At 41.2% G+C, this 24,895-nt stretch overlaps 3 protein-coding genes and 1 long non-coding RNA gene across 10 annotated transcripts in view; 2 read left to right on the forward strand and 2 right to left on the reverse strand.

Annotated features, from left to right (window-relative positions):
* The window catches only part of TBC1D8 (TBC1 domain family member 8), a 150,633-nt gene extending 145,718 nt beyond the window's left edge, over positions 1-4,915 (forward strand). For 3 of the 4 annotated variants that reach the window (XM_090281932.1, XM_090281933.1, XM_090281934.1), the window contains 3 exons: positions 1,919-2,152; positions 2,403-2,500; positions 3,928-4,915. In XM_090281932.1, the coding sequence (XP_090138058.1) occupies positions 1,919-2,152; positions 2,403-2,500; positions 3,928-4,401 (806 nt within the window). In that variant the 3' untranslated portion in view covers positions 4,402-4,915. Of the gene's footprint in view, positions 1-1,918; positions 2,153-2,402; positions 2,501-3,927 lie in introns of those variants that run through there. The other variant, XM_090281935.1, reaches the window with a different exon arrangement.
* Positions 4,916-5,744: 829 nt separating this feature from the next.
* Positions 5,745-8,942, reverse strand: RPL31 (ribosomal protein L31). Of its 2 annotated transcripts, none has more exons than XM_090281937.1 (5): positions 8,860-8,942; positions 8,383-8,489; positions 6,836-6,961; positions 5,908-6,020; positions 5,745-5,814 (listed from the first exon to the last, which is right to left on the reverse strand). In XM_090281937.1, exons 2-5 carry the CDS (start codon positions 8,487-8,489, stop codon positions 5,783-5,785), a joined length of 378 nt encoding a protein of 125 aa, XP_090138063.1. In that variant the 5' UTR covers positions 8,860-8,942; the 3' UTR covers positions 5,745-5,782. The 2 variants fall into 2 exon arrangements, with proteins under 2 accessions (XP_090138063.1, XP_090138062.1); XM_090281936.1 differs by having other exon boundaries at positions 8,383-8,513; positions 8,860-8,937.
* A 430-nt stretch (positions 8,943-9,372) lies between these two features.
* LOC150006628 (uncharacterized) lies at positions 9,373-9,977 on the forward strand. Its single transcript, XR_016511960.1, has 2 exons — positions 9,373-9,474; positions 9,613-9,977. It is a non-coding gene; the product is annotated as an uncharacterized LOC150006628 (long non-coding RNA).
* Positions 9,978-19,032: 9,055 nt separating this feature from the next.
* NPAS2 (neuronal PAS domain protein 2) overlaps positions 19,033-24,895 on the reverse strand; it is a 180,583-nt gene continuing 174,720 nt past the window's right edge. The window contains exons 20-21 of one of the 3 annotated variants that reach the window (XM_090281939.1): positions 22,968-23,148; positions 19,033-21,342 (exon numbers count right to left, since the gene is read on the reverse strand). In XM_090281939.1, the coding sequence (XP_090138065.1) occupies positions 21,172-21,342; positions 22,968-23,148 (352 nt within the window). In that variant the 3' untranslated portion in view covers positions 19,033-21,171. The remainder of the gene's footprint in view (positions 21,343-22,967; positions 23,149-24,895) is intronic. The other 2 variants (XM_090281938.1, XM_090281940.1) reach the window with 2 other exon arrangements.

Below are 24,895 nucleotides of genomic sequence, written 5' to 3' on the forward strand. Positions count from 1 at the left end.
GTGTTTTCTGTGTGCCAGGACTGGGAAGAGGCTGGGAAGCACTGCTTTGTGGTTGGTTGGCCTTTCCAGTTCCTTGTCACTATTGATACTTTATCTACCTCTTTTCTGGACACTCAACCACTGCTTGAATTACTTGTTCAGTTTTATGCTCCCATGACTTGTGTGTATTGGTTCTTCTGTTAGTGACTTGTGTGCGTTGTTTCTTCTGTTTGATACACCAAGCTCTTTGAGAACAGAGACCCAGGGTCCTGTTGACATCTCAGTGGGTCTTTTCTAGGAAATCCACTTCCATCATGACTGCCCCAACCACCATTCAGTGTTTGTAATTTTCCTCTTAGTTTCTGAGTGGCTTCTCACACCTGCCACTGTGTAGAATTTGTTTTGGGCAGAGTTGGGAAAAAGAATGACTCAATATCTTTGTTATAGAAAACAAACATCAGGAAAAAAACCTGAAACCTAACCTTCCAAGGTAAGAGGGTAGCTTACCAAGGCTTTGGTGCCATCTTCTGGGTATTTGGTCAGTCACAACTGAATTTTGCCTTTGATTTATTCTTGGTGAATGGCTTACTAGTAAGCTTCAACCTTTTTAAAATGAGGATCCTTTGTCCATAATCCCCCTTATAATGAGTTTTGTTTTATTTTTAGAGAGGGGGGAGGGAGGGAGAAAGAGGGAAACATCTATTAGTTGTCTCTTGTACGCCCCCAACCAGGAACCTGGCCTGCAACCCAGGCATGTGCCCTGACCTGGAATCAAACTAGCAACCGTTTTTGGTTTGCAGGATGACACCCAACCCATTGACCCACAGCAGTCAGGGCTATTTTTCTAAGTTTTATTGATCCTACAATTCACATACTACACAAATACTCATTTAAAGTGTACAATCCAATAACTTCTAATATATGCAGTTATGCAGCTGTCATCACAATTTTAGAACAGTTTCATCACCCCCAAAAGCCCATATCTTTTAGCATTGTTCCCCACCTACCCATTTCCCCCTATAAATTTGCCTTGTCTGGATACTTTGTATAAAGGGAATCATGCAGTATGTGTGCTCTTTTTTTGTCTGGCTGCTTTTACTTATGTTTCCAAGGTTCATCCATGCTATAGCATGTATCAGTGCAGCATTCTTTTTCATGGCTGAATTTGATACTCCAATTGGTGGGCATGCCATCATTTATCTGTTCCCCCACTGATGAACAGTTGGACTTGTTTCCAGCTTCTTGGCTCTTAGCAACAGCGCTGCTCCACACATTTGTGTTTAAGTTTTTGAGTTGACACGTTTTCATCTCCTTTTGGTATATACCTAATGGAGTTTCTGGGATGAATAGTAATTTATGTTTCATGTTTTGGGAACTGCCAGGGTATTTGCCAAAATGACTGTAACATTTTATATTTCCAGCAGTAGTGTATTTTGGTTCTGATATAATTGCATTTTTGTGCATTTCAAAACTCGTAAAATGCTTTGAATTAAGTAAAGCTTTTCACAATTTTTGTTATAAAGTATGTAATATAATACAATGTGCCTATTATAGAAAAATAACATGAAAAATTTAGAACAATTACCTATTATCCCATCCAAAGATCTGGTGTTTATTTGTAAAATTTGTGTGTTGTGTATACATACATATAAACAAATTTTACTACATACATTCTTCTAGGCCAGGTCTTGTTAGTTGGTGTATAATTACAGCAGTATCTACATACATCCAGAAAAGGGACTTTGGTATGTAAGGTATTTTCTTTACTCTGTGTATCCAGACAGTGGTTTGTTTATACCTGGGTTCATAGACCCCGCAAAGGCTGCTTCCCACAGGTTGGGGGCTGCTGGCTTATTTAGCCTTTAGTTTTCTTACCTAAAAATCTTTGGTTTTGGTCAAGATAACATAATTTGTTCAACTTTTTTTTTTTTTTTTTAAGCACTCACTGAAAATGATCGAGACAGCCAGTCACCATTAAAGAATCCTCTGTTGTCAACTTCACGGCCCCTGGTTTTTGGGAAATCAAACGGCATGTACCTCTCTTCATTGTTACCTTCAGTAAGGCACACCACTCCCGTTTCCAGGAGCAAGACTTTGGGGCTCTTCTTAGACTCACCTACACCCTCCCTCCTGAGAATGAACACTGAACCCACTGCTTTCAAAGGCCAGAAACGTTGAGTTGCAGTGTACTGGTGACTGCCCCCAACCCTACCACGTTTATTCCTTTTGCTTAACGTTTCAGGGGTCCTCTTGTAGCAAGAGACATCACCTAGCTGCCATACTCCATTCGTAATTACTTGTAGAACACTGTCCCTCCCATGTCATTTGGGCTCAATTTGGAATTCCTCCATCTCTCATTATGCCCTTCTATATACTTTTACTTTTATTGTATTTAGACTTAAAATACGTTTTCTTTGTCTCAGGTGATGCAACTGATTACCAGAAACAGCTAAAGCAGATGATTAAGGATTTAGCCAAAGAAAAAGATAAAACTGAGACTGAATTGCCCCAAATGACCCAGGTATGGACTTTATTCTATGTAAAGAATTAACAGTCTTGCCAAATGATTTGTTTAGAAGTAAGTTTGATAATTCAGCTGGGGCTCTTTTACCTCCAAAGCCATTATCAAAGGATTTTGTAACTTTTGGGAGCTAAATGTTGTGATAATTAAATGGGAAATTTAAAAATGTGATTCACTCAGATATTCAGAGCTCTTCAAAACAGAAGGCTGCTTCTTACTTAGGTTGTGAAGATTTATTCCCTAGATAGCAGTTGGTGTACTGTGGATATAGCTTTCTTCCCTTAAAATAAGTATACTCTTCAGTTGCTTGAAAAGCATTACCTAACAGACATGTTTCTCCCAAATCATTAAATATTTACTAAATTAGTAGTTCTCAACCATTTCCTTATTCCAGAATAATTGCGTAGCTAAATCTCACACAAAGCATTTCTCATCACATTACACAGTTTCAATCTGGGCAGGAGTATGTAATTTCAGAAACATCAGTCATCACTGTCCTCATTTTACATTCTTTAGTTGCTGCATGGTAGTCCCACCAGTTGAACAAGCCATTATTTTAGTCATATTTAAGCTGCTTCCAACTTTTTTCCCATTATAACCCTTAGCTTAAACATCCCTGTGAAGAAACCTCTGCATAGCTTTTGGATGCATTGCTTGCTTAAAGTTGACTTGCTGGGTTAAAGGATGTACACACACCTTTATATTGGGATGGTCAAGATGTTTTTATCCAATAAGATGGCTCTAGTAGCACTTAGTTGTTTTTAACTTCATTCAAAACAATTTTGGTAGACTGTATTGTGACACTGTTGTATCAGAATGCATTAAAAACAACTTATCAAAATTGGTGAATTTCTGTGTAGCCATTTTAATATTGAAGATGAAAGCAATATGCAAAATTTTTAGTGTATTATGCTTTATTATTTCAAGAAAGGCAAAAATGCAACTGAAAAAAGATTTGTGCAGTCTTTGGAGAAGGTGCTGTAACTGATCAAATATGTCAAAAGTGGTTTGTGAAATTTAGTGCTTGGGATTTCTTGCTAATCAATGCTCCATGGTTGGGTAGAGTAGCTGAAGTTGGTAACAATCAAATCGAGACATTGAGAACAATCAACGTTCTACCACATGGGAAATAGTCAACATACTCTAAATATCCAAAATCAGCAGTTACTGGTGAAAATGAGAAATGTGTCTTTTTACGGAAAAAAACTAAACGGACTTTTTGGGCAACCCCAGTTGCTGTATAGACAAGTACCATACTTCTAAGCATGCTGAAATTCTCTGGAGTCAAAGGCCAGAGACTACCTTTTCTCATATTCTGCTTCAAAAAGTACCATATAGTTTTGTTTTTGTTTTTTTTTTTTTTTTAAGCATTATACTTCTATTCTGGTTATGCTGCTATATACCATACTATTTTTTTTTCCCCCCAGAGAGAATTTATCCAGTTCTGTAAAACTTTGTACAGTATGTTCCGGGAAGATCCAGAAGAAAATGATTTGTATCAAGCCATTGCCACAGTGACCACTCTGCTGCTACAGATTGGGGAAGTGGGGCATCGAGGTAGCAGCTCTGGAAGCTGCTCCCAGGACAGCGGGGAGGAGCTGCAGGCTTCAGCTCCTTCTCCGGAGCAAGACTCTGTGTTTGCCGACACTGACTCTGGGACAGCTCCCCAGGATGCCCAGGCATTTCCTGAAGAGGCAGAAGGGGACTGGACAGTCTCCCTTGAGCATATTTTAGCTTCACTTTTGACTGAACAGTCATTAGTAAACTTTTTTGAAAAGCCACTGGACATTAAATCCAAACTAGAAAATGCCAAGATCAATCAGTACAGTCTGAAAACTTTTGAAATGAGCAGCCAATCACAGCCTGAATCCAAGCAAGACAGTGGTTTGCTGAGGAGATGAGTCTGCCATCACAAAGCAAGGACTACTAAGCAAGTTTCATGGGTTGTCAGCCCATAGATCCAGACTTCAGTCTCATTCATTCTGAGTATATCCCATAAGCTGGGTATCCAGCTAAGCAACCTGACAGCCCCAGCTGTGGCCAGGGTAACTGATGCAACCCTCAAAACATTTCTATTTATTCTTAAGAGAATTGCTGAAACAGGCACTTCTGCTGTGATGATTTTGTTCTCAGAACACAAAAGTCCAATGATTCATGCTAACCCAGACACAAATGCCCAAGCTCTCACTTTTCACTTGGATAATGGGGGGGGGCCAGAACCAAGTTCACTTTCAAGATCTAAGAGCCACTGTCTGTTGAACTGCATCTGGCTTTTTTGCACAAATTTTGTTTCAGTGCTGGTAATTGAGACCATTTCAATATATTTGGTTGTATTCACTTGTCCTTACAAAAATGTTATGTACATACTTTCAGTGTTGGCCCCCAGGTTTTTTAATAAGAAATTTTTGTACTGACCTTGGTCCTTGTTTATGCCTTCTAGTTATCTGAGTCTAAGGTCTGGGTTATGTCAATGAAGAGATAAGCTGGAGATGCCATCCCACATCCCCCAATCCTGTGTTCTTGGTGAATAGTTTTCAACTCTACCTTGGCTGTGCACTACCATCACCAACAGGGCTTCAGAAATGACGACCTTACAGTGGTGTAAATACTAATTTATATAACCCCTGCAAAACTTTCAGGCTGAATTCAGATTTTGGATTTTGTAAATTTTACCTCTAAGCTCCATGTAAACCTGGACTAAAACTACCTCAAGGCCATTGGGGTGAGCTAAACTAGTAACTGTACATATAAACATAATTCGGTCACTACATCAAATTATTTTAGAAGACAATTAAATACTCATTAACAATTATATTCAATACAGGTATAGGCAAAAGCTTAAAAACATACTACCAAATATAAATATAGTCCGTTAACTCTAAGACGCTACCAATTGTATCATTTCAGTTTGACAAAATGAAAAGTGACAATGTCAATTGAGTTCTACGTCAGTTCTTGGAAAAACTTTATCTTAGAATTAATGAAACATGCACATCAAAGCACTAACATGCTCCAATGCCCCAACTACTGAAACAATCATTCTAAAGGCAGCCTACACTTTAAAATTAACCTTTAAAAACTTGTTTAGGACCTGTCCAAATATTCAGAAACTCCAGGGGCTGGGGAGAAGGGACACAGGCACAGTACTAAGGAAAAGCTTTCCAAATGGTTCTATAATTGGGAACTACTTTAAAGTATACGAACACATTACATTACATTGTCACTAGAAACAGAAAACCAAACCTCAAAGGCAGTTTTATAACTTTATTTGACAATCAGCGGTTAGTTCTCATCCACATTAACTGTTTGTAGATCTGGAAAAGAAGAGACAGCTAGTCACCTTCCATACCCACACATCACATTGTTTTTCTAATCTAAACAGCTTTGTGGAATGGAGTAAAACTTACTTTTGAAAGTGGTAACAGGTACGTAGGTGACCAACGTATAGAGCTTGTTTGGTGAATCTTCATCCTCATTACGTTTTCTGGACAACCGCACCCGGATACGGTATGGGACATTCCTAATAACAAATATAAACATGCTGGTAGTCAATTCTTCCTATCATGACAATAGCCACCAGGTGTATTCACACATCCTATACCCACTTCTGTAACATGCATCATCCTTTGTTCTCATCTGCCCAACCAGCCTCTTGAGAAAACACTGTAGTCCCAGGGAATATAGCTGTCTCAGTAGGCAGCCACCACTGACATTCAACCTATGAAAAAATGTGGCCTACCCAGATAGGTCTTTTCCCTCTATCACCGCCACAGAAATTGTGGTTATGGTCTTTGTCTAAAATTTAAATTTGGAGAAACACTAAAATAACTGCAGACTATATACTGAACACAAAAAACTATTAAATGTTGTTTCCTCTGAACATCACAGTGACTTTTACATACTCTTTTTACTGTTCTGAGGAGGTGAAGCATCCTGAGAAACAGTGCTCCAATGGTTTTTAGAGATAATACAAACTCTTTGCCAGGACCTACAGGATCCCTTATGATCTGCCCCATCTAACTCTCCATCCCCATTCACTGTTCAAGTCACTTATTTGACTCTACCTTCACCAACCTGTTTCCAGATCACATCAAATTTGTTCTCTTTTGTGCACCACTCCCAACTGACCCTCACATTGCTGGCTCCTTCATCATTTGGGTCTCATTAAAAATACTGTGCCAAAGGGCTTCTCTGTAGATGCTACCCCACCCTTTGAGTTACGTTCACACTACTTTTTTATACTTCTACACGCATTAGCTAATTACTGAACTCATATAGACTGTGCAGTGACCTCGTGTAATTTTAAAGGTTCATCTTGTAACAGATAACTGGCACCTTATTCCTTTGGCCCAGACAGCTTTGTTGAGCCTGGTGTCAATGCGCACATCTGGAGTTCCCATCTCCTTCATAGCAAACTTCCGGATCTCTTTGAGTGCCCGAGGCGCACGCTTCTTGAAACCCCTTAGGTTCAAACATAAGTAAATAAATGAATAAAAGGAATACAAAATTAAATGAAATACCTATTATGTCCTATTTTCATATTAGAAATCTAAACCAATCCTGAATGAGGCAGGACAATGCTTTTTTCAGGCAGTGGTAATGCCTGACAACTAGCGTATTTGGGACACAGAATATACACAATCCACTTTCAGGACTGGAAAATGACCAAAGGGTTTAGTACCAACTAGGTCTTCACTTAGGGTTTCTGTAACAAAACACTAAGTGCCTGAAAAACTTGCCCACCTGCAATGGCCCACCGCCACACTTTTCAAATGTCCTATTACTTACTAGTGTGGCCTTTAAAACAATACCCCTTTTCACCTGGTTTTTTCACTTGGCACGATTTACCATTTTATATCTAAATACTTGTCTAACTTCCCATAAGTAAACTGGGAAGGTAGGATTTTTTGGTTCAAAGGGGCAAGGGGAAGGGAATGTGGTTACTCGGAAGCAACGTTAATCCACCAAAAATGCAGTGGATTTTTGACCCAGAAGCTGCCTCAGAGACCCCAAGTAAGACAAAGGAACACTGATGCCTCTTGGCTCACACATGAGCAACCCTTGGCTGGGAGTGCAGATCAGCCAGCCAGGCCCAATGTGGACAATGCTGCATATTTGAATCTCTTGAAAAATTAATTGTCTCAGAGACTGCCCAGTTAAGTGCAAGAAATTCTGCTCCACAGGTTGGTGCCTGAATGGACTATTTTTCCCCTGTAACATTTGCTATTAAAAACAGTCCAAGTATCAGTATTCAAGATTTAGTCTCCATTATCAGCAGTAAGTACCATATGCAGAAAATGGGAAGTTACTAATCTTAAGAACTAAAAACCAAAACCCAGAAAAAAAAGAAAAAAAAAACAAAACAGGACAATTCTTTTCCTCTCTCTAGCAGTTTCATTTCTGGTATTACAGCTCAACTAATTAGTACATACCTGTATGGGTTAGAGAACTAAAATAGTCCCAATCAAGTGTTCACACTCCGGAATGGACAGGGCTTGTTTAGTTAACTGACTTTCATAGGGTCTAGATAGACAAAAAAGTATGCTATCCCCCTCACACACATCGTTCACCCTCTCGCATGCCCAGGTCTATTTAATTCAATTACAAGCACTGAGTGGAATGATTTTTTCACCATGTTTTCCCAATTGGCTCTCCCAGAAACCTGATTATTCAATCTCACGTTTGCAGTCATTAACCCTCGATCATTACACTTTAAACCCTACAGACCGAAAATGCAGTCCATGGAATACAGATATAAGTTTTTAAAGAGCTGCTAATTTCTAGACCACCTCGCCTTCAATCCTGGAGACTCAAGTGACACCCAGACGTGCTTAATTCCGAAGGCTCCGACCAGCATGGCTAGACGAGGGGAGGGTACTCACACTCCATGGATGCGCTTGTGGATGTTGATGGTGTACTCTCTGGTCACTACCTCGTTGATGGCAGAACGGCCCTTCTTCTTCTCACCACCCTTCTTTGCGGGAGCCATCTAAACTCAGGCGACAAGGGGGCTCTGAACAGGGTGGGACATACAACAGGTCAAGTCCTCCCTCCAAAGCTTCCGTGTGCAGAGAGCGTGGCTGGTGCCCGAACCCCCAGGTTCCGGCAGTCAAACCGGCCATCCCACGGCACAAGAATCTGCCCTTCCGGTGCGCCCGTCCCTGACAGCTCTGCGCCCGGCACCCCTAAGCCATTCACTCTCCCAGGCTACAAGAGCCCTTAAGCGCAAGGCGGATTCCCGTTCCCTGGAACGCGGAGTCCCTGTCCAGCTCAGGAGAGATCCCGTTGTCCAAGCCAACTCAATAGCAGGCGAGGATGGACCCAGATTCCGAAGTCCGAAACCCAAACCCCATACTCACTATGCCGGGCCCAAGTTGGAAAGAGAGAGCGCGAAGTATTGTGGGAGAGGGAAAGCAGGGTTGCAACTACAACTTCCGGGTCGCCAGGAGGCGGGTGGAACGAGAGGCGGGGCTGTGACGTCAGCAGTACGCTGCTAGGGTAAAGCCAGTCGGCTTGGCCGGGCTTGGTAAGGCGATTCTGCATGGAACCCTTTTCGCGTTCAGTTTTCTGTAGCTGAGTTCCAGTTTCCTCGAGAATGAGCCGACGAAGGGACTCACGCCTTCTCGCCTCTCGCCCGAGTCTTCAGTCAAAATCAAAATCTAGGTTCCCACTTGGTTGGGAGCAGGGTTTGGGAGACAGGACGCTCATTTGTTTTTCCCATTCACTCATCAATTGGGGCCACGTCTACCGAATCTGTGCGACAGGGTGCCGGATGGCGGTCCTAAAGATGACAGCCAGGTCCGCCCTGCAGCTGCGGACAGCAAGCAGGAGGACTCACAAGTGACGGTAGTTGTCCTGGACTGTGGAGCTGTCCTGGACTGTGGAGCTGTCGGCGGTTGTGTCCGGCTTGATGTATGAGTGTGTAGACCCGACTGTCTCAGTGGCCCGGTGGCAGGGCTGGTAAGCCCAGGCAGGTAAAGTAACCACGGAGCATAGTCTGATTTTAAATTCCTACTTGGGCAGGTCATTGCGTCCTGAGCCCGCCCTGTCCCTCGTTCTTATGCATACAGGTTAACACACTTGTGAAATGTCAAAGTAGTTTTCTTTTCCAGACCACTTGGGAGCACATTCACTGGCAACAGACCATGTCAACATGGAAAGCCCCTTCGCTGTTTTCGTCTTGCCCAGATACCATCTCTATTGCCGATGTCAGATGTTAACTATCCTGTCCTCACCAATGTAAAAGAAGTACTTGTTTCTCTATATTGCTTTTTAGTCCAATCCTAGACATTTACCTGCTTTGCTTTCTCCTGCTTCCTTAATCAGTGGATGTCACATAGCCTTCCTTATGCTTTCTGTTGATTCTAAATGTATAAAATAAGCTGCAAAACTGCCATTGTTCAGAGCATTCTCTCATTGAGATCTTGCTTCAGGGCATGTCTTCAAACTTGGCTCAAATAAATTCTTAATAAAGTTTTGTAGAGGTTTGAAGGTTCTTTCATCCACAGCTGGGTCAGGAAGGCTTGTGTGGAGTCTGGAAGGAAGGGCGGAAGATGAATGGGCAGGGAAGTGGCAGAACATGCAGCTCACGGAAGGCCTGAAGTAGTGTGACTTCTCAGACTCTAGGCTGAGAGACCGGATAGTCTGTGGGCCTTATTCCAGAGTTTGAGTATGGTAATGAACCATTGAAAGGTTTTTCAGGAGGGCAGTACCATAATCAGATTTGTTTCAGAATTAATTTGGTTACACTGAAGAATAGATTTGAGTGTAGGGGCAAGATGGTAGCAAGAAGATGAGTGGAAGGAAACTACTTACATAACAGACAAATGAGGAGGGTCTGAACTAAGGCAGTAGCAGTGGGAATGGAAAGAGGCAGGCTGATATTTATAAAAATAAAGAGGTAAAATCAAGAGGACTTGGAAAGAAAACAGTGTAGAGTCACTACATTTAAGAGGGGTGTTTGTGGGGGCAGGGTCACAGAGACTTAGGAAATTAGTCAAGTCTTAGGAAAAGTCTTTGAAAATGTCAAGTACAAAGGAAGCTGGAATGGTCAACAGGCTCTAAATAACTACTGAGTTCAAGTAAGGCAAAAACAGAGGAAACTATAAGTGATTTTAACAAGTTTCACTATTGGAGCAGTGGAGAGAAGCCAGATGAGGACAGGGTAAGGAGTAGGTATGGGAATGGATTGCTTTCTGCCTATTCTGGAAGAAGCCATAGGAAGGGGCATATAAGGCAGGAGAGCTGGGAAAGCAGTAGACAGTCAGTGTGGATAAGTAGCTTAGATATGATGTGAAAGATGATGGGACTTCTGAGGAGGTGCCCAGAAGAGATCATTCCAGAGCTTCCCAGAGGCCTAGGAACTGGATGTCACTAGTCTAGGGATTCAAAGATTGTCAACTTGATCTATGAATACATGACTTCCTATTCTTGATGAACTCTATTTCTTAAAAAAATTTTTTATTTATCTGAGAGAAAGAAACATTCATTTGTTCCACTTTTTAATGCATTCATTGATTGATTCTTGAATGTGTTGAACGGGATTGAACGTACAAGCTTGATGTATTGGGAGGACGCACCAACTAACTGAACCACCTGGCCAGGGCCTGAACTCTTATTTCACAGGAGCATGCCATTTAGTGGCTTCTTAAGACAGGATGAGAGCTAAAGTTTTTGAGCCCTCGCATATCTGAAGGTCTTATTCAACTTCCCAATTTATTAATATTTTGATTTGTATGGAGTTCTAGGTTGAAAATCATTTCTCCCCAGCACTTTGAAGGCATTCTCCATTGCTTGCCTCTCCTGCCCTCCTCCCCTCACCTTGCCTGTTCTCCTCTTCCTCAGGATAAGGCACCTGAAACCTGCCTGAGGCCTTTCATATCATAATGGCCCTTTGGGATCACTTATATGATCTTGACTCCATATGGGTCCACCTGCAGATATGATCCTCCCCTTTCTAATAGGCTCCCAGCACCTAGAGGGGAAATAAGCACCTAGAGGTGCCTCATGGGCACCATCCATCGGGGAAATAAAAAGTGTCACCTAAATAAGTCAGAAATCGGTGCCAGCTGCCTCAAGTTTTCAGATGACTGATAGAATGTGAATAGATCCTACTTCTTGTCAAAGCAAATAGACCCCTCCAGTGAAAATCTATAATATGGCCCTTTCAGGTGTCAACTCTACTGCTTTAAGTAAAAGCTGAACAGACATAATAAAAATTGGTCTGAAGTACTGAAAATCATGAGCCTGCAGGCTCTTCAACCTTCTCAGTGGTCAGGTCAGTCACTGACAGCCTCCAGAGACCAAAACCATTAGGATGAACTTTGTGTGCTTTCTAACTTTTTTTTTTTTATTTCCTTACTTTTAGAGAAAGAGAAGGGAGGTGGAAGGAGAGGGAGAGAAACATCAAAATGTGAGAGGTACATCGATCAGTTGCCTCTCACATACCGTCAACTGGGGACCTGGCCCACAACCTAGGTATGTTCCCTGACAGGGAATCGAACCAGCAACCTTTCAGTTCGCAGGCTGGTGCTCAATTCACTGAGCCACACTAGCCAGGGCTCTAACTATTTTTATTGTGTGTGTGGACTGGAGCTTAGGGGTTGTCAATGAGGAGGCTGTGATCCAGGTGAAATGGGGGCCTGGATTAGGGGGTGAATAGTGAGAACTTAGAGGAGAGGACAGGCACAAGAAGTGTTTTGAAATTAAAATTGACAGTTTATAACTGACTTTATATGAAACATCAATTTAGGTGAGAGTCTCAGTGGTTGATGAAATCACATTAGAAAGGTACAGTAAAATACCATATAAAATATATTATATTGAAGAAATCAGTATAATTTCATGACCTTAAAGAAATAGGTGTTTACCTCTCTCACCACAAAATGGCTCAATAGTAGCAACAGAAGCAGCATTTTTACCTAATACTAACTCTCATTCTCACCCTAGTCACCCAGATTTTAATCTCTAATACTTTTTTTTTTAACTAAAAGAAATCAAGTCTCCTTTGAGTTAATGCCATGGTTTGTAGCAGGAAGAAAAAAAAAAAAAATCAAGCTGGACCTTGATCTACTTGTTTCCTAAAAGAAATCCAGAATCTGATTTCTGATAGGTAGTGTTAAAAAGATTAAGGCTTCAAGGCATGCGAAAGGCAACCACACATTGATGTTTCTCTCCTTCTCTTTATCCCTTCCCTTCTCTCTAAAAATAAATAAATAAAATCTTTTAAAAAATCTACCTCATCTAAAAAAAATAAGATAAAGTCACCAATGAAGGAAGTGTCCCAAGTTGCACTGATTAGAGCATAAATAAAATAATAATAATGGTTAATTAGAAAAGCTGAGTTTATAAAAATGCCACGGGTTAATGACTTCATGCTTACAATAAAATATGACATTAAAAAAACTAGTAGTAATTAACAAAGAAGTCAATATAATAGATATGCCTAATATTTTTAAGTATATTTTATTGATTGTGCTGTTACAGTTGTCCCAATTTCCTTTCCCTTTTCTCCCCTCCACCTAGTACCTCCAGCAGTCCTGCCCCCCCCCCCTTAGTTCATATCCATGGGTTGTACATGTAAGTTCTTTGGTGTCTCCCGTTTCTATACTATTCTTAGCATCTCCCCTGTCTATTTTGTAGCTACCAATTATGCTTCTTAATCCCTGCATCATTTCCCCATTTCTCCCCACATCCCCTCCCAGCTGATAAACCTCCAAATGGTCTTATAATTGTGTTCCTATTCTGGTTTTTTGCTTAGTTTGTTTTTGTTTTTATTTTTTAGATTCAGGTGTTGATAGTTGTTCCTTGTCATTTTAATGTTGATAGTTTTGATCTTCTTTTTCTTAATTAAGTCCCTTTAACATTTCATATAGCTTGGTGTTGATGAGCTCCTTTAGCTTTACCTTGTCTGGGAAGCACTTTATCTGCCCTTCCATTCTAAATGATAGCTTTGCTGGGTAGAGTAATAATGGTTTTAGGTCCTTGCTTTTCATCACTTTAAATACTTCTAGCCAACCCCTTCTTGCCTGCAAAGTTTCTTTTGAGAAATCAGCTGATAGTCTTCTAGGCACCCCTTTGTAGGTAACTCTCTTCTGTTGCTGCTTTTAAGATTCTTTCTTTATCTTTAACCTTTGACATTTTAATGATGATGTGCTTGGTGTGGTCCTCTTTGGGTTTAGCTTGTTTGGGACTTTCTGTGCTTCCTGAACTTGTATGTCTATATGCTTCCCCAAATAAGGAAGGTTCTTCTTCATTATTTTCTCACATAAGCTTTCAATTTCTTGCTCTTCCTCTTCTCCTTCTGGCACCCCTCTGATTAGGATATTAGGATGTTTAAAGTTGTCCCAGAGGTTCCTAAGCCTCCTCTTTATTTTCAGTTCTTGTTTCCTCATTCTGTACTGGTTGACTGTTTTTTTCTTCCTTATGTTCCAAATTATTGATTTGAACCCTCGTTTCTTTCCCTTCACCATTAGATTTGTATGGATTTTCCTTTGTTTCATTTAGCATAGCCTTCAATTCTTCCCTTATGCAATCGCCATACTTAAGCATATCTGTCAAGCCTGTGAGCATCTTTATCACCAGTGTTTTGAACTCTGCATCTGTTAGGTTGGCTATCTCCTTGTTTGTTAGGTTGGCTATTTCATCATCATTTAGTTCTCCCACTGGAACCTTGATCTGCTCCCTCTTTTGGGCCATATCTCTCTCCTCTACTTGACAACCTCCTGTGTTTGCCTCTGTGTCTTGGGTAGAGCTGTTGCATCTGTTACACTGTAAGGGGTGGGGCCTTAGGTATTCATAAGTGTGAGGCAACCCGTTTCACCATATTATGGCGCTGAAAGTGGGGGAGGGGTCTGAGAGGTAACAGTGCTGCTTGCTCAGCACTGGCCCCTTTTCCAGGCACTTCTCCCACTTCCCATCTGGGACTGGTGCCCTTCTAGCTGTGTCACTGGTTGTGGTTCCCAGAGTGGGTGCGTGTGCGGATGTTCTAGGACCATGGGGGCCTCTAAACAAACAAACTCTGCTTAGAGACCAGCAGTTTCTTCTACCATCCAACCCCCACTGGTTTTCACAGTCAGAAGCAATGCAGCTTTATTTTACCTAGCACTGGAACTGTGAGCGGCGTGGTCAGGTTTCAGGCTGGGATCGCTCCCCCGGTGTCCCTCCTGAGTTTTATTGTGTATGACTGCTCTTTCTGCTGACTGACCTCAGCCACTGCCTTGCTGCTGCTGCCACACAGTGTCCTCTCCACCCTTTCTCCGCCCCTCCTACCTATTTGGATGAGTATTGCTTCTTTATATATGTGTTTGTTGGACTTCCATGGAGTTTGATTTTTCTGGTAGTTCTGGTTTTTTTTTTATTTTTAGTTTTGAGGTTTTTTTTCTTCTTATGGTTGTGGAGGGTGGTGAAGCATGTCTACCTACGCCTCCATCTTGGCCAGCAGTTGGTTACTGAATTTAAATCTATTAACAGAGCCCTGGCTTGTGTGGCTTAGTTGGTTGAAGTGTTGTCCTGTGGACCAAAAGGTTGCAGGTTAGATTCCTGGTTGCAGCATATGCCAACATTGTGGTTCTGTTGGGGCACGTCTGAGGCAACTGATCAGTATTTCTTCTCCCTGGTATCCATGCTTCTCTCCTTCTCTGATATGCCTAATATTTTTTAAGTATATTTTATTGATTATGTTGTTACAGTAGTCCCAATTTTTTCCCCTTTGCTCCCCTCTGCCCAGTACCCCCTACCTCCAGCAATACCAACCCTCTTATTTCATGTCCATGGGTTGTGCATATAAGTTCTTTGGCTTCACCCTTTCCTATATTATTCTTAACTTCCCCCTGTCTATTTTGTACCAACCAACTATCCTTCTTAATCCCTGCACCATTTCCCCATTTCTCCCCCTTCCCTCTCCCAGCTGATAACTCTCAAAATGATCCCCATACCTGTGATTCTGTTCCTATTCTGGTTTGCTTAGTTGGATTTTGTATTTATTTTTTAGATTCAGTTGTTGATAGTTGTGAGTTTGTTGTCATTTTAATGTTCATAGTTTTCATCTTTTTGTTGAGTAAGTCCCTTTAACATTTCATATAATAATGGCTTGGTGATGATGAACTCTTTCAGCTTTACTTTGTCTGGGAAGCACTTCATCTGCCCTTCCATTCTAAATGATAGCTTTGCTGGGTAGAGTAGTCTTGGTTGTAAGTCCTTGCTATTCATCACTTTGAATACTTCTTGCCACTCCCTTCTTGCCTGCAAGTTTCTTTTGAAATATCAGCTGATAGTTTTATAGGCACCCCATCTGTAGGTAACTCTCTGCTTTTCTCTTGCTGCTTTTAAGATTGTCTCTTTATCTTTCACCTTTGGCATTTTGATTATGATGTGTCTTGGTGTGGTCCTTTTTGGGTCTAGCTTGTCTGGGACTCTCTGTGCTTCTAGGACTTGTATGTCTATATCCTTCATAAAATTTGGGAAGTTTTCCTTCATTATTTTCTCACATAAGCTTTCAATTTCTTGCTCTTCCTCTTTTTCTGGCACCCCTCTGATTTGGATATTAGGATGTTTAAAGTTGTCCCAGAGGTTCCTAAGCCTCCTCTTTATTTTCGATTCTTGTTTTCTCGTTCTGTACTGGTTGACTGTGTTTTTCTTCCTTATGTTCCAAATTATTGATTTGAACCCTCGTTTCTTTCCCTTCACCATTAGTTTTGTATGGATTTTCCTTTGTTTCATTTAGCATAGCCTTCAACTCCTCCCTTATGCAATCGCCATACTTAAGCATATCTGTCAAGCCTGTGAGCATCTTTATCACCAGTGTTTTGAACTCTGCATCTGTTAGGTTGGCTATCTCCTTGTTTGTTAGGTTGGCTATTTCATCATCATTTAGTTCTCCCACTGGAACCTTGATCTGTTTCCCCTTTTGGGCCATACTTCTCTGTCTCCTCATCTTGACAGGCTCCTGTGTTTGTTTGCCTCTGTGTCTTAGGCAGAGCTGTCACACCTGTTATGTTGTAAGGGGCAGAGCCTTAGGTATTCATCAGTACAGGGCGACCTCACCACGTTGTGGCACTGTGGGGGAGGGAGGGGTCTGAGAGGGAACAATTCCGCTTGCTCAGCATTCACCCCTGTTCCAGGCACTTCTCCCACTTCATATGGGACTGGTGCCTCTCTAGGTATTGTCCTGGCTGTCATTCCCAGAGTGGGTGGGTCTGCAGATGTTCTAGGAGTGTGGGGGCCCTATAAACAAGCAGACTCTGCTGAGAGACTAGCAGTTTCTTCCTCGGCCCCAACCCCTACTGGTTTGCACAATCAAAAGCAGTGAGGCTTTATTTTCCCTTGTGCTGGTCCTGTGAGTGGGCCTGTGAGCTCTGTGGTCTGGTCTGGTCTGGTCTGCTCTGGTGCTGGTGTTGGTGCTGGGAGTGCTCCCCAGGTGTCCCTCTCTACTTTTTAAAACATGTGACTTCACTTTCTGCTGGCCTGCTGCTGCTGCCACTGCATCCTCTCCACCCTGGCTCCGCCCCTCCTACCTGTCTGGATGAATATTTGTTCTTTATATCTTTGTTCGTTGGACTTCCATGCAGCTTGATTTTCTGGAACTTCTGGTTGTCTCTAGTTTTGGGGTAGTTTTATTTCTTCTTAGTTGTGGAGGGAGATGCAGCGTGTCTGTATAGGTCTCCATCTTGGCTAGAAGTCGTGTCTAATATTTTTAATGTCAGAAAGTATATGTATGGGTATCTTGTTTCTTTGTGAAGCTGTGTCTGTCAATAAGGTATAAGCTTCATATATAAACTTCTCTCTGAGGAAAGTGAGGTGACACTAGTAAGGGAGGCAAATTCTTCTGGGAAATGTGGGGACTGCACCATGAAGGTAGGAAGGGGTCCAGCAATTTATTTACCCTTATGGCTGCATGTTACAACCATGTTAATTACAGTTAGATGCTGGTAAGGCATACATAACTTTCCAAATAGGCCAGCACATCAGACTTGATATGTCATACAGCCTCAAATATAAAAATCTACATGAGAGCAATGAAAGCTGCCTGATGTAAGACATGTGACTTTGAAATAGAAAGGGAGGAATCTCATGCCAGGAGATCTGGGTGAATCGACAGACTGTATAATCAAGTCCCTGGTCCCCAGGCCAAACTCAAGTTGCTGACTGGACTTTTAGGCTCTGCTGGTCAGAAATGGTAGGGTTTTTTTTATTATTGTTGTTTTTGTTTTTGTTTTTGGAGGAGGGGGACAGGTATGGTAAGATCCTTAATCCTAGGGCAGGGTAAAATTTTTATTTGGTAAGTTATTGAAATACTATAATGGTATATAAAGACTGGAACACTGAGAAAGTATAAGAATGAGTGGATTAAAGTTAAATCTGTGCTATTCACATACTTGTAATCAGTTTGATGTAAATATATTTAGCTTTGTTATCATTACATTATGTGGGGCCTAATTTAAAACTTTTAAGAGATCTTCTATATCAGACTTGAGGTTTTAATTAAATTCTTACAAGTGGTAACCCAACATTTGAGTATCCATTTTAAGGCATGTGTTAATTTACTGGATGTGCTGTAGGGTTACCCTGTTTCCCCAATAACTGGACATTGGCTGGTTAGGAAAAAGTCCTAAAGGAGATTTTCTTTGTTTCTAATGAGCTTTTTTTCCCTTATAAAAATAAAGTTCTTTCACAGATACCAGAAGACTACGTATTTCAGCTTTGTAATCAGCCACATTGTGTGTACAGAAGTCTGCTACTCTTTGTATCATGTGTAGTGCGTAGTTCATACTCGTCTGTCCATAAGCCATACAAGACATTTTTCTGGAGGAACCTAATCGGTATTTCTCTAGGTTATCAATGGCTGCCTCTAAAACCTTCAGGCCTCACATAAAGTAAAGACAGAAATTAAAGCAATTCTGTACCAAACACTCAAATTTTACCATATAATTTAGGCAAGAGTGCAAAATGTCATGGCTTAAAATGATCTAATAGTTAACCAGTTCACCATGTTGCCTGTATAAACAAAAAATTTAAATTAGTGAATTTTAGTTGCCATTAGAGACAGAAGATAATACATTTCAGTGAAGTTAGTTTAAGATATTTAAAAAGGTGGTATATTCCAAAGTTCACATTTCACTCACTTTTCATGAGCCAAGACTTCATCGTCTTCCAAATAGAAAGGTCATGGTTTTTCTGGAAACAGGACAGTGTTGCAAAATAGCCTTTTAATGAACAAAATTAAAAGAATCAAAAGCTTAGGGATTAAAAGAAAAAAAGGAAGAAATAAAAAGAAGAAGAAAAGCATTGGGATTAAACTTCCCCTGATATCATGTGGGAAACATTACATAATAAGAGTTTTCTGAGTTTATCCAGATACTGAACACATGTAAGATTTAAGCAATGCTAAATTAAATTAGTAGCATAGTATATGCCACCCTCTTTTAATGGCTTCCAACTGGAAAATCATAGGGCAATTAAATGCTGTTTCCTTTAAAAATCTTGTTTTACTTAGAAATAAGAATTCTGACAGCCCATTAAAATACAAACTCTTTTACATAAAAATCTGATCTTCCAATTTACAAAACAGTTAAATTACAAAGTAGTTAATCCAGTTTCACACAGACTTTTTATTTTAAAAAGAGTTCTTTCTGGTTCCTTTAATTTAAACAGTAAATGATCCTAATGAATGCAAAGTATTCACACTTACCTTTTTCCAGGAATACAGCAATTGTGTGATGAATAAAACTCATTTTTGATGAATTTATACAGCAGTGTCTTAGGCTATTCAAACCCAATCACGGTCAGAGTCAAGAGGAGTGATCTGTGTTTTACAGGGATGCAGGTAGAAGCACAAAGCTACAGCAATGGTGGAAGGAAAGGAACTCAGTTCTCCTGGGCCAGCAGCTACGGAAACGGCTGTACTGTGCATTACCACCTCATTGATTCCCAGTCATAGTGTGCCAGGAATCCTTGTATCAGCATGATGTAGTTAGTGGGAAAGAAGGATGGATGTCTGTAGTTAGCAGAAGTCTCCAAAATGCTGCTGCTTCATCTGCCCTCACCAATATGACATGTGTGAATGTCTCACACACACACACTGTGCATCACTGATGTCTAAGTGCTGTTGGTCAGAGCCCATGGAGCTCAGCCCAGGTGAGTTGAATTATGGCCAACGAATGCTTTGGTGGCAAATGTCTTGTTCACCTCCACAGATTACTTATGTCTATAAGGCTGACATGTTTCCAGGAACTTTTCTGTTTTTCTTTGTCTCTTTTGCTGTCATTTCTACATTGAACCATTGTTTTTTTTCTTCTATCACAACATTTGTTATAAAAATCAAGGACCTGACAGACTGACGCACATGGTGTAGCTTAAAAAACATAACGCTATTACCTGGCTTATTTTTTGCTTGCTTCCACTTTTCCACACATTTGATTATCCTAAGAAACATCTTGAAATTTAAGAAATATACATGTTTACTGATGAAAAGATATGCATGCATATAAAGCAAGGGACAGAAACTGCCTCCAGAGGAAATTGTACAAATCCATTAATTTATTACAAAATGTCCACTCACAGAAAAACACAAGAAAACTTTTATGCTTTTATATTTGGAAAAGGAACTGTGTCTCAGATAGAAAATAATTTACACATAATCCATACAATTTTATTTTATATAGAAATAGGTCATTATTACAACAGCTGTACAATTCACTACACTCCATCTTCATCTTGTAATTATATAAAATTTTTTCTTTAGGAACATCTCAACATACCAAAACATACAAAAAAAAGCAAAGTGCATTTTGAAAAGGAAATCCAATCCTGGGTCTTATCGTGGAAGATGTGTAGCAAGGAGCAGTGTCCTCACAGGCTTGGCACAGGTGGGGGTCCATTGAGCTGAGCACCCCCACAGGCCCTTCTGGCATGTGAAACCTTTCCCTTTATAGCCCTAGAGTTCTCAGGGTTCTGGATTGTCAGCTGCATGATTGTGCTTTGCTCTAAGTTGCCTAGTAGCTGCAATCAATGAAGTAAACAGGAAATAGTCCAGGGTTATAAAAGGAATCATCAGCATAGTATGGGGCTCAGTCTGGAGGGTGTGTGCTGCAGCCTGTTGAGTGATGATCAGCTTTGCTTTCTGATTGGTTGACTATTTTGTTACTGTTGTCTCCAAATGAAGTCATAAGACCTTATTATTTTTTAAAATTGAAAGTGCCTAAGTTACCTCCTCTGTGCAGCTGTGCAAATTAAGACAAAAACAACCATTTAAAAATAATGAAAAATAATCTGTTCTCTTCAATAGATTTCTAAACTGGTGCTTCTGGAATGCAAAGGAAACAGGATTAAGAGAGTGAAGACCAGCTAGCACATGTAGTTGGCCCTTGCCAGCTAGAGTGACCAGTGTGCTTTTGGGAAGGGCAGCGAGACCAGCCATCTGGTAAGGTAGATTGAGTCCTGATGTGCAGGTATGGCTGGAGAGTGTACTCGAGTTGCACAGAAGCAAGGGAAACCTGGCCAGGATTCCTGATCATTCCCACATGCCATCCACAATTCTCCAGAGATTGTTAACATCCACGAGATCTGAAATGTATGCTGTGTGCATAAAGGCCAATGGTTTAGTTCAAATTCTTCTCCCCTGTTATTCGTCCATTGGTTAAAGCTGACTGGGACCCTATTGAGATGCTAGGGTACTACCGGGGCAGCTGCTGGAGGCCTGAGGACTCAGACAGGCTGTTGATCCTTCGGGGAAGTTGAGGGGGCTGGGGCTGTGGGGCAAAGCCCAGGGTCCCTGGCTGCTGCGAGTAGGTGGAGAGAAGTAGTGAGTCCTGCTGCTCACTGTGCAAAGAGGATGGCACCTGTACCTAGAAAGGAAAGAAAAAGCTCCAGAGGTAATTCTGTGATTCCACAACTCCTCAGCTGAAATGCAGATATAGACAGACCACAGGACTCTCTTCCATGGCTGGGTGTCTTGTAGGGAGGGCTTGGCAGGACCTTGGAGGTAGAGTGAATGGGAGAGAAAGGAACCCCATGCTCTACCAGACAGGGTGAATTCTGAAGCCAAACCTCAGGCCAGCATGAGGGGTTCCTTCCAGCCCAGTGAATCTGTGGGGACTGAACATGTGCACATGGTCCACAGGAAGCTTGTATGTTTCTAGATGCAGGAAGCTGACCCACATGCAGATAATTGGCAGGGCAGAATCCAAACACGCATGCAACCTGCACACTTTCACTAGTGGTCCCATAACTCCTTCAAATACTGTCATTTGCAGCACCTACTAGGACACATCCTGATCTGCGGCTCAGAACTCCAACTGACCAAAGCCCAACTTCAGAAACTTGGAACCTTCAATCTCACTTCCCACTATTCCCGTCTACTCTGTTTTTGAAGCTGCTTGGCACACCTGCCCCTCCAAATTGTCTCAGGCTGTCTCTCTTGATAGAATGTTGACCCTTCACCTCCATTCCTTCAACTGCATTTCCCAAGTGTCCAGCTTTGCAGCAGGTATCCCTGAATTCTTTCTTCACATGGGCCTCCTAGCCATAGTGATCTCACTCAGCACTAAACCAGAGCCTGGTTGCTCTGTAACACATTCTCCCCACACTGCACTATAGCCCCTGAGGGCACCAAGGAGGCCTGAGTGCTCTGTGCAGCCTGAGTCTTGCATTTTTGTTTTTACCACTGAAGAAACATATGGGAGGCCTCCAGCTCTCCCTCAGGCTCTGCTTGCCCTCTCATGGCATCAGTTCCTATCCCAAATCATGTCTGTGTCCCGCAAGTTGACAATATATGCAAAGTTGAGTCTTCAGTTGATTCCCACTATGCCTGGGGTCATGAAGATTTGGAAAGTATACCACAGATAGTTTAGTAGCTTTGGTATTAAATTATATAGATTTTAGACCTTCAAGGATGACTCTTTTTATTTCTAGCCCCCTGCTCTCAAAATGTGTGCCACTGCACAACCTTGTATAGCTTCAAAGGTGCTAGCAGGGCAGGTGGGTGATGGGAAAGCCAGTGTCTTTGGCGCTTGCTAGAAATAACTAGTGACCACATGGCAATGTGCTGTAATTTTCTGGGAAAGCCCGACTTCAGGCAACATTATCATATTTATTAAGAAATTTTGATGAACTTTTAAATGTGATTTAATTTTATATTTGTAAAATACTTTGGTATAAACACACTAGGAAGTCCTACAAACATAGTTATCAAGTCTGATTCTTGCTTTAAAAATACAGACATCATAATAAAACTTAATTTTAAAAAATGGACCTTTTTAGCACATCACCATATGAGGCATAATAGCTGATGCTAAATTTCTCATACTGTATATATTTATAATCTTTGAGAATTATGAACTTTAGAAACTATAAAGATTCAAATACAAATCTGTCAGGTGTTTATTTCGGTCCTGAGGACTAGAACAACCTCTAAAGCAACAGGGGGAAAGGTGTAGGCCCTGTCTCCTTCCTGAGATTGCCTGGTGCCCACCTGCAGGAAGTGCTGCTGAGGCTGCTGCTGCTGGGCCTGTGTAGACTGCAGGGGCACTGGCTGGGAGCTGGGGAAGCTGGGATGCAGCACTGCCTGTCTCATCAGCAGGATGGGGGTTGAGGCACTGCTGCTGGTGCTGTGCATGTCTTCATTCGAAAACACAGCCTGGCTCTGTGGATACCTGTTTGGTTTCACATGGGAAGGAAAAGACAGACTTTTAAGAAAGAGGTGTTGATATGACACCAATAGCATGGGCAACAATGGAAAAGAAGATGAACTGGATGTCATCAAAATGAAAAACATCTGTGCATCAAGGGACACTGTCCATGGAATGAAAAGGCCAGCCAGCAAAAATATTTGCAAATCATATACCTATAAAGCGACTGATACCCAGAATATGAAAAAAACTCCTATAACTTAACAACAACCAACCCAATTAAAACATAGACAAAGGTCTTGAATGGACATTGCTCTGAAGAAAAGATACAAATGGTCAATAAGCATATGAACAAGGGCTCAATGTCACTAATCATTAGGGAAATGCAAATCAAAATCAAAATGAGATATCATTCAAACCCATTAAGATGGCTATTATGAAAACAAAAGCCCAGAAAATAGCAAGTGTTAATGAGTATGTAGGGAAATCGGAACCCCTGTATACTGTGGGTGGGAACTTAAAATGTTGCAGCCACTGGAAAACAGCCCAGTGATTCCTTAAAAAGTGAAACATAAAATTACCATGTGATCCAGCCATTCCAATTTTGGGTTTATGCCCAGAAGAAGTAAAAGTATGGACCCAAACAGATATTTGTATATCCATGTTCACAGCAGCATTATTCACAATAGCCAACAACACAAGTGTCCATTGATGGATGAATGGATAAACAAAATGTGGTCTAAATATCCAACAGAATATTATTCATCCTTAAGAAGGAAGGAAATTCTGACACATGCCACAGCATGGATGAACCCTGAGGCCATTATACGGAGTGAAATAAGCCAATCACTATAGGACAAATATTGTATGGTTCCACGTATATGAGGTACCTGGAGTAGTCAAATTCCTAGAGACAGATAGTAGGATGGTGGTTGCCAGGCGCTGGGAGAATGGAGAGTTAGTGTTTAATGGGTAGGGAGTTTTAGTTTGGGAAGATGAAAAATTTTGGGAGATGGATGGTGCTGATGATTGAACAGTATGAATGTACTTAATGCCACAGAACTCTACATTTAAAAATGGTTACAATGGTAAATTTTGTTGTATATATTGTACCACAATAAAAATTAAAAATAAAGGAATAGGTGTAAATAATAATGAGCCATTAACAGTGGGTAGAAGAAAGCCATTAGGAAGGCTCTGGAAGAGCAGAGGTAAATGGGTACTTAAAGATATTAAAGTCCAGTTTGCAGTATATATTTTTAGAAATGTTATTTCTCTATTAGGGGTCATTTAAACATTGGGGAGTCTAAACTTCCCCTGAAGAGGCTTCTGTGTGTGTGGGAGGCAGAACCGAACACATCCTAGAAGATGGAATGTTAGGTCATATCTGGAAGATGCTATAGTGGGAGATGCGGAGGGTATAAATTATTGGGCTGACGAAAAATGGCAGAGTTCTCAGAGGGAAAAGTTTCCATTTTTGCCTAGTTCACTGCATTGTAAGCATCTCTGGAAAGCAATATAACAAGATTCTTTGTTCCCACTCATTTGGATCACTTAGGAAGAACAGGCAAAATGCAAAATCACCCCTTCACCCCCTCCTGATTGAGAGCATCACGAAAGAATTAAAGGCAGCTTCTGTACTGTGCACTCCCTTCACCCACCACAGGGTTTTTATAGAACAAAATGAAATGATGTAGATAGAGGCCCCGGACCCTCAACAATGCTCAGCAACCATCTGCTGTTACTAGTATTAGCAGCTGAGGGAGGACAC

This window comes from Furipterus horrens, unplaced genomic scaffold, assembly GCF_987537825.1.
Source record: "Furipterus horrens unplaced genomic scaffold, mFurHor1.1.pri manual_scaffold_6, whole genome shotgun sequence".
Classification (NCBI taxonomy): Eukaryota; Metazoa; Chordata; class Mammalia; order Chiroptera; family Furipteridae; genus Furipterus; species Furipterus horrens.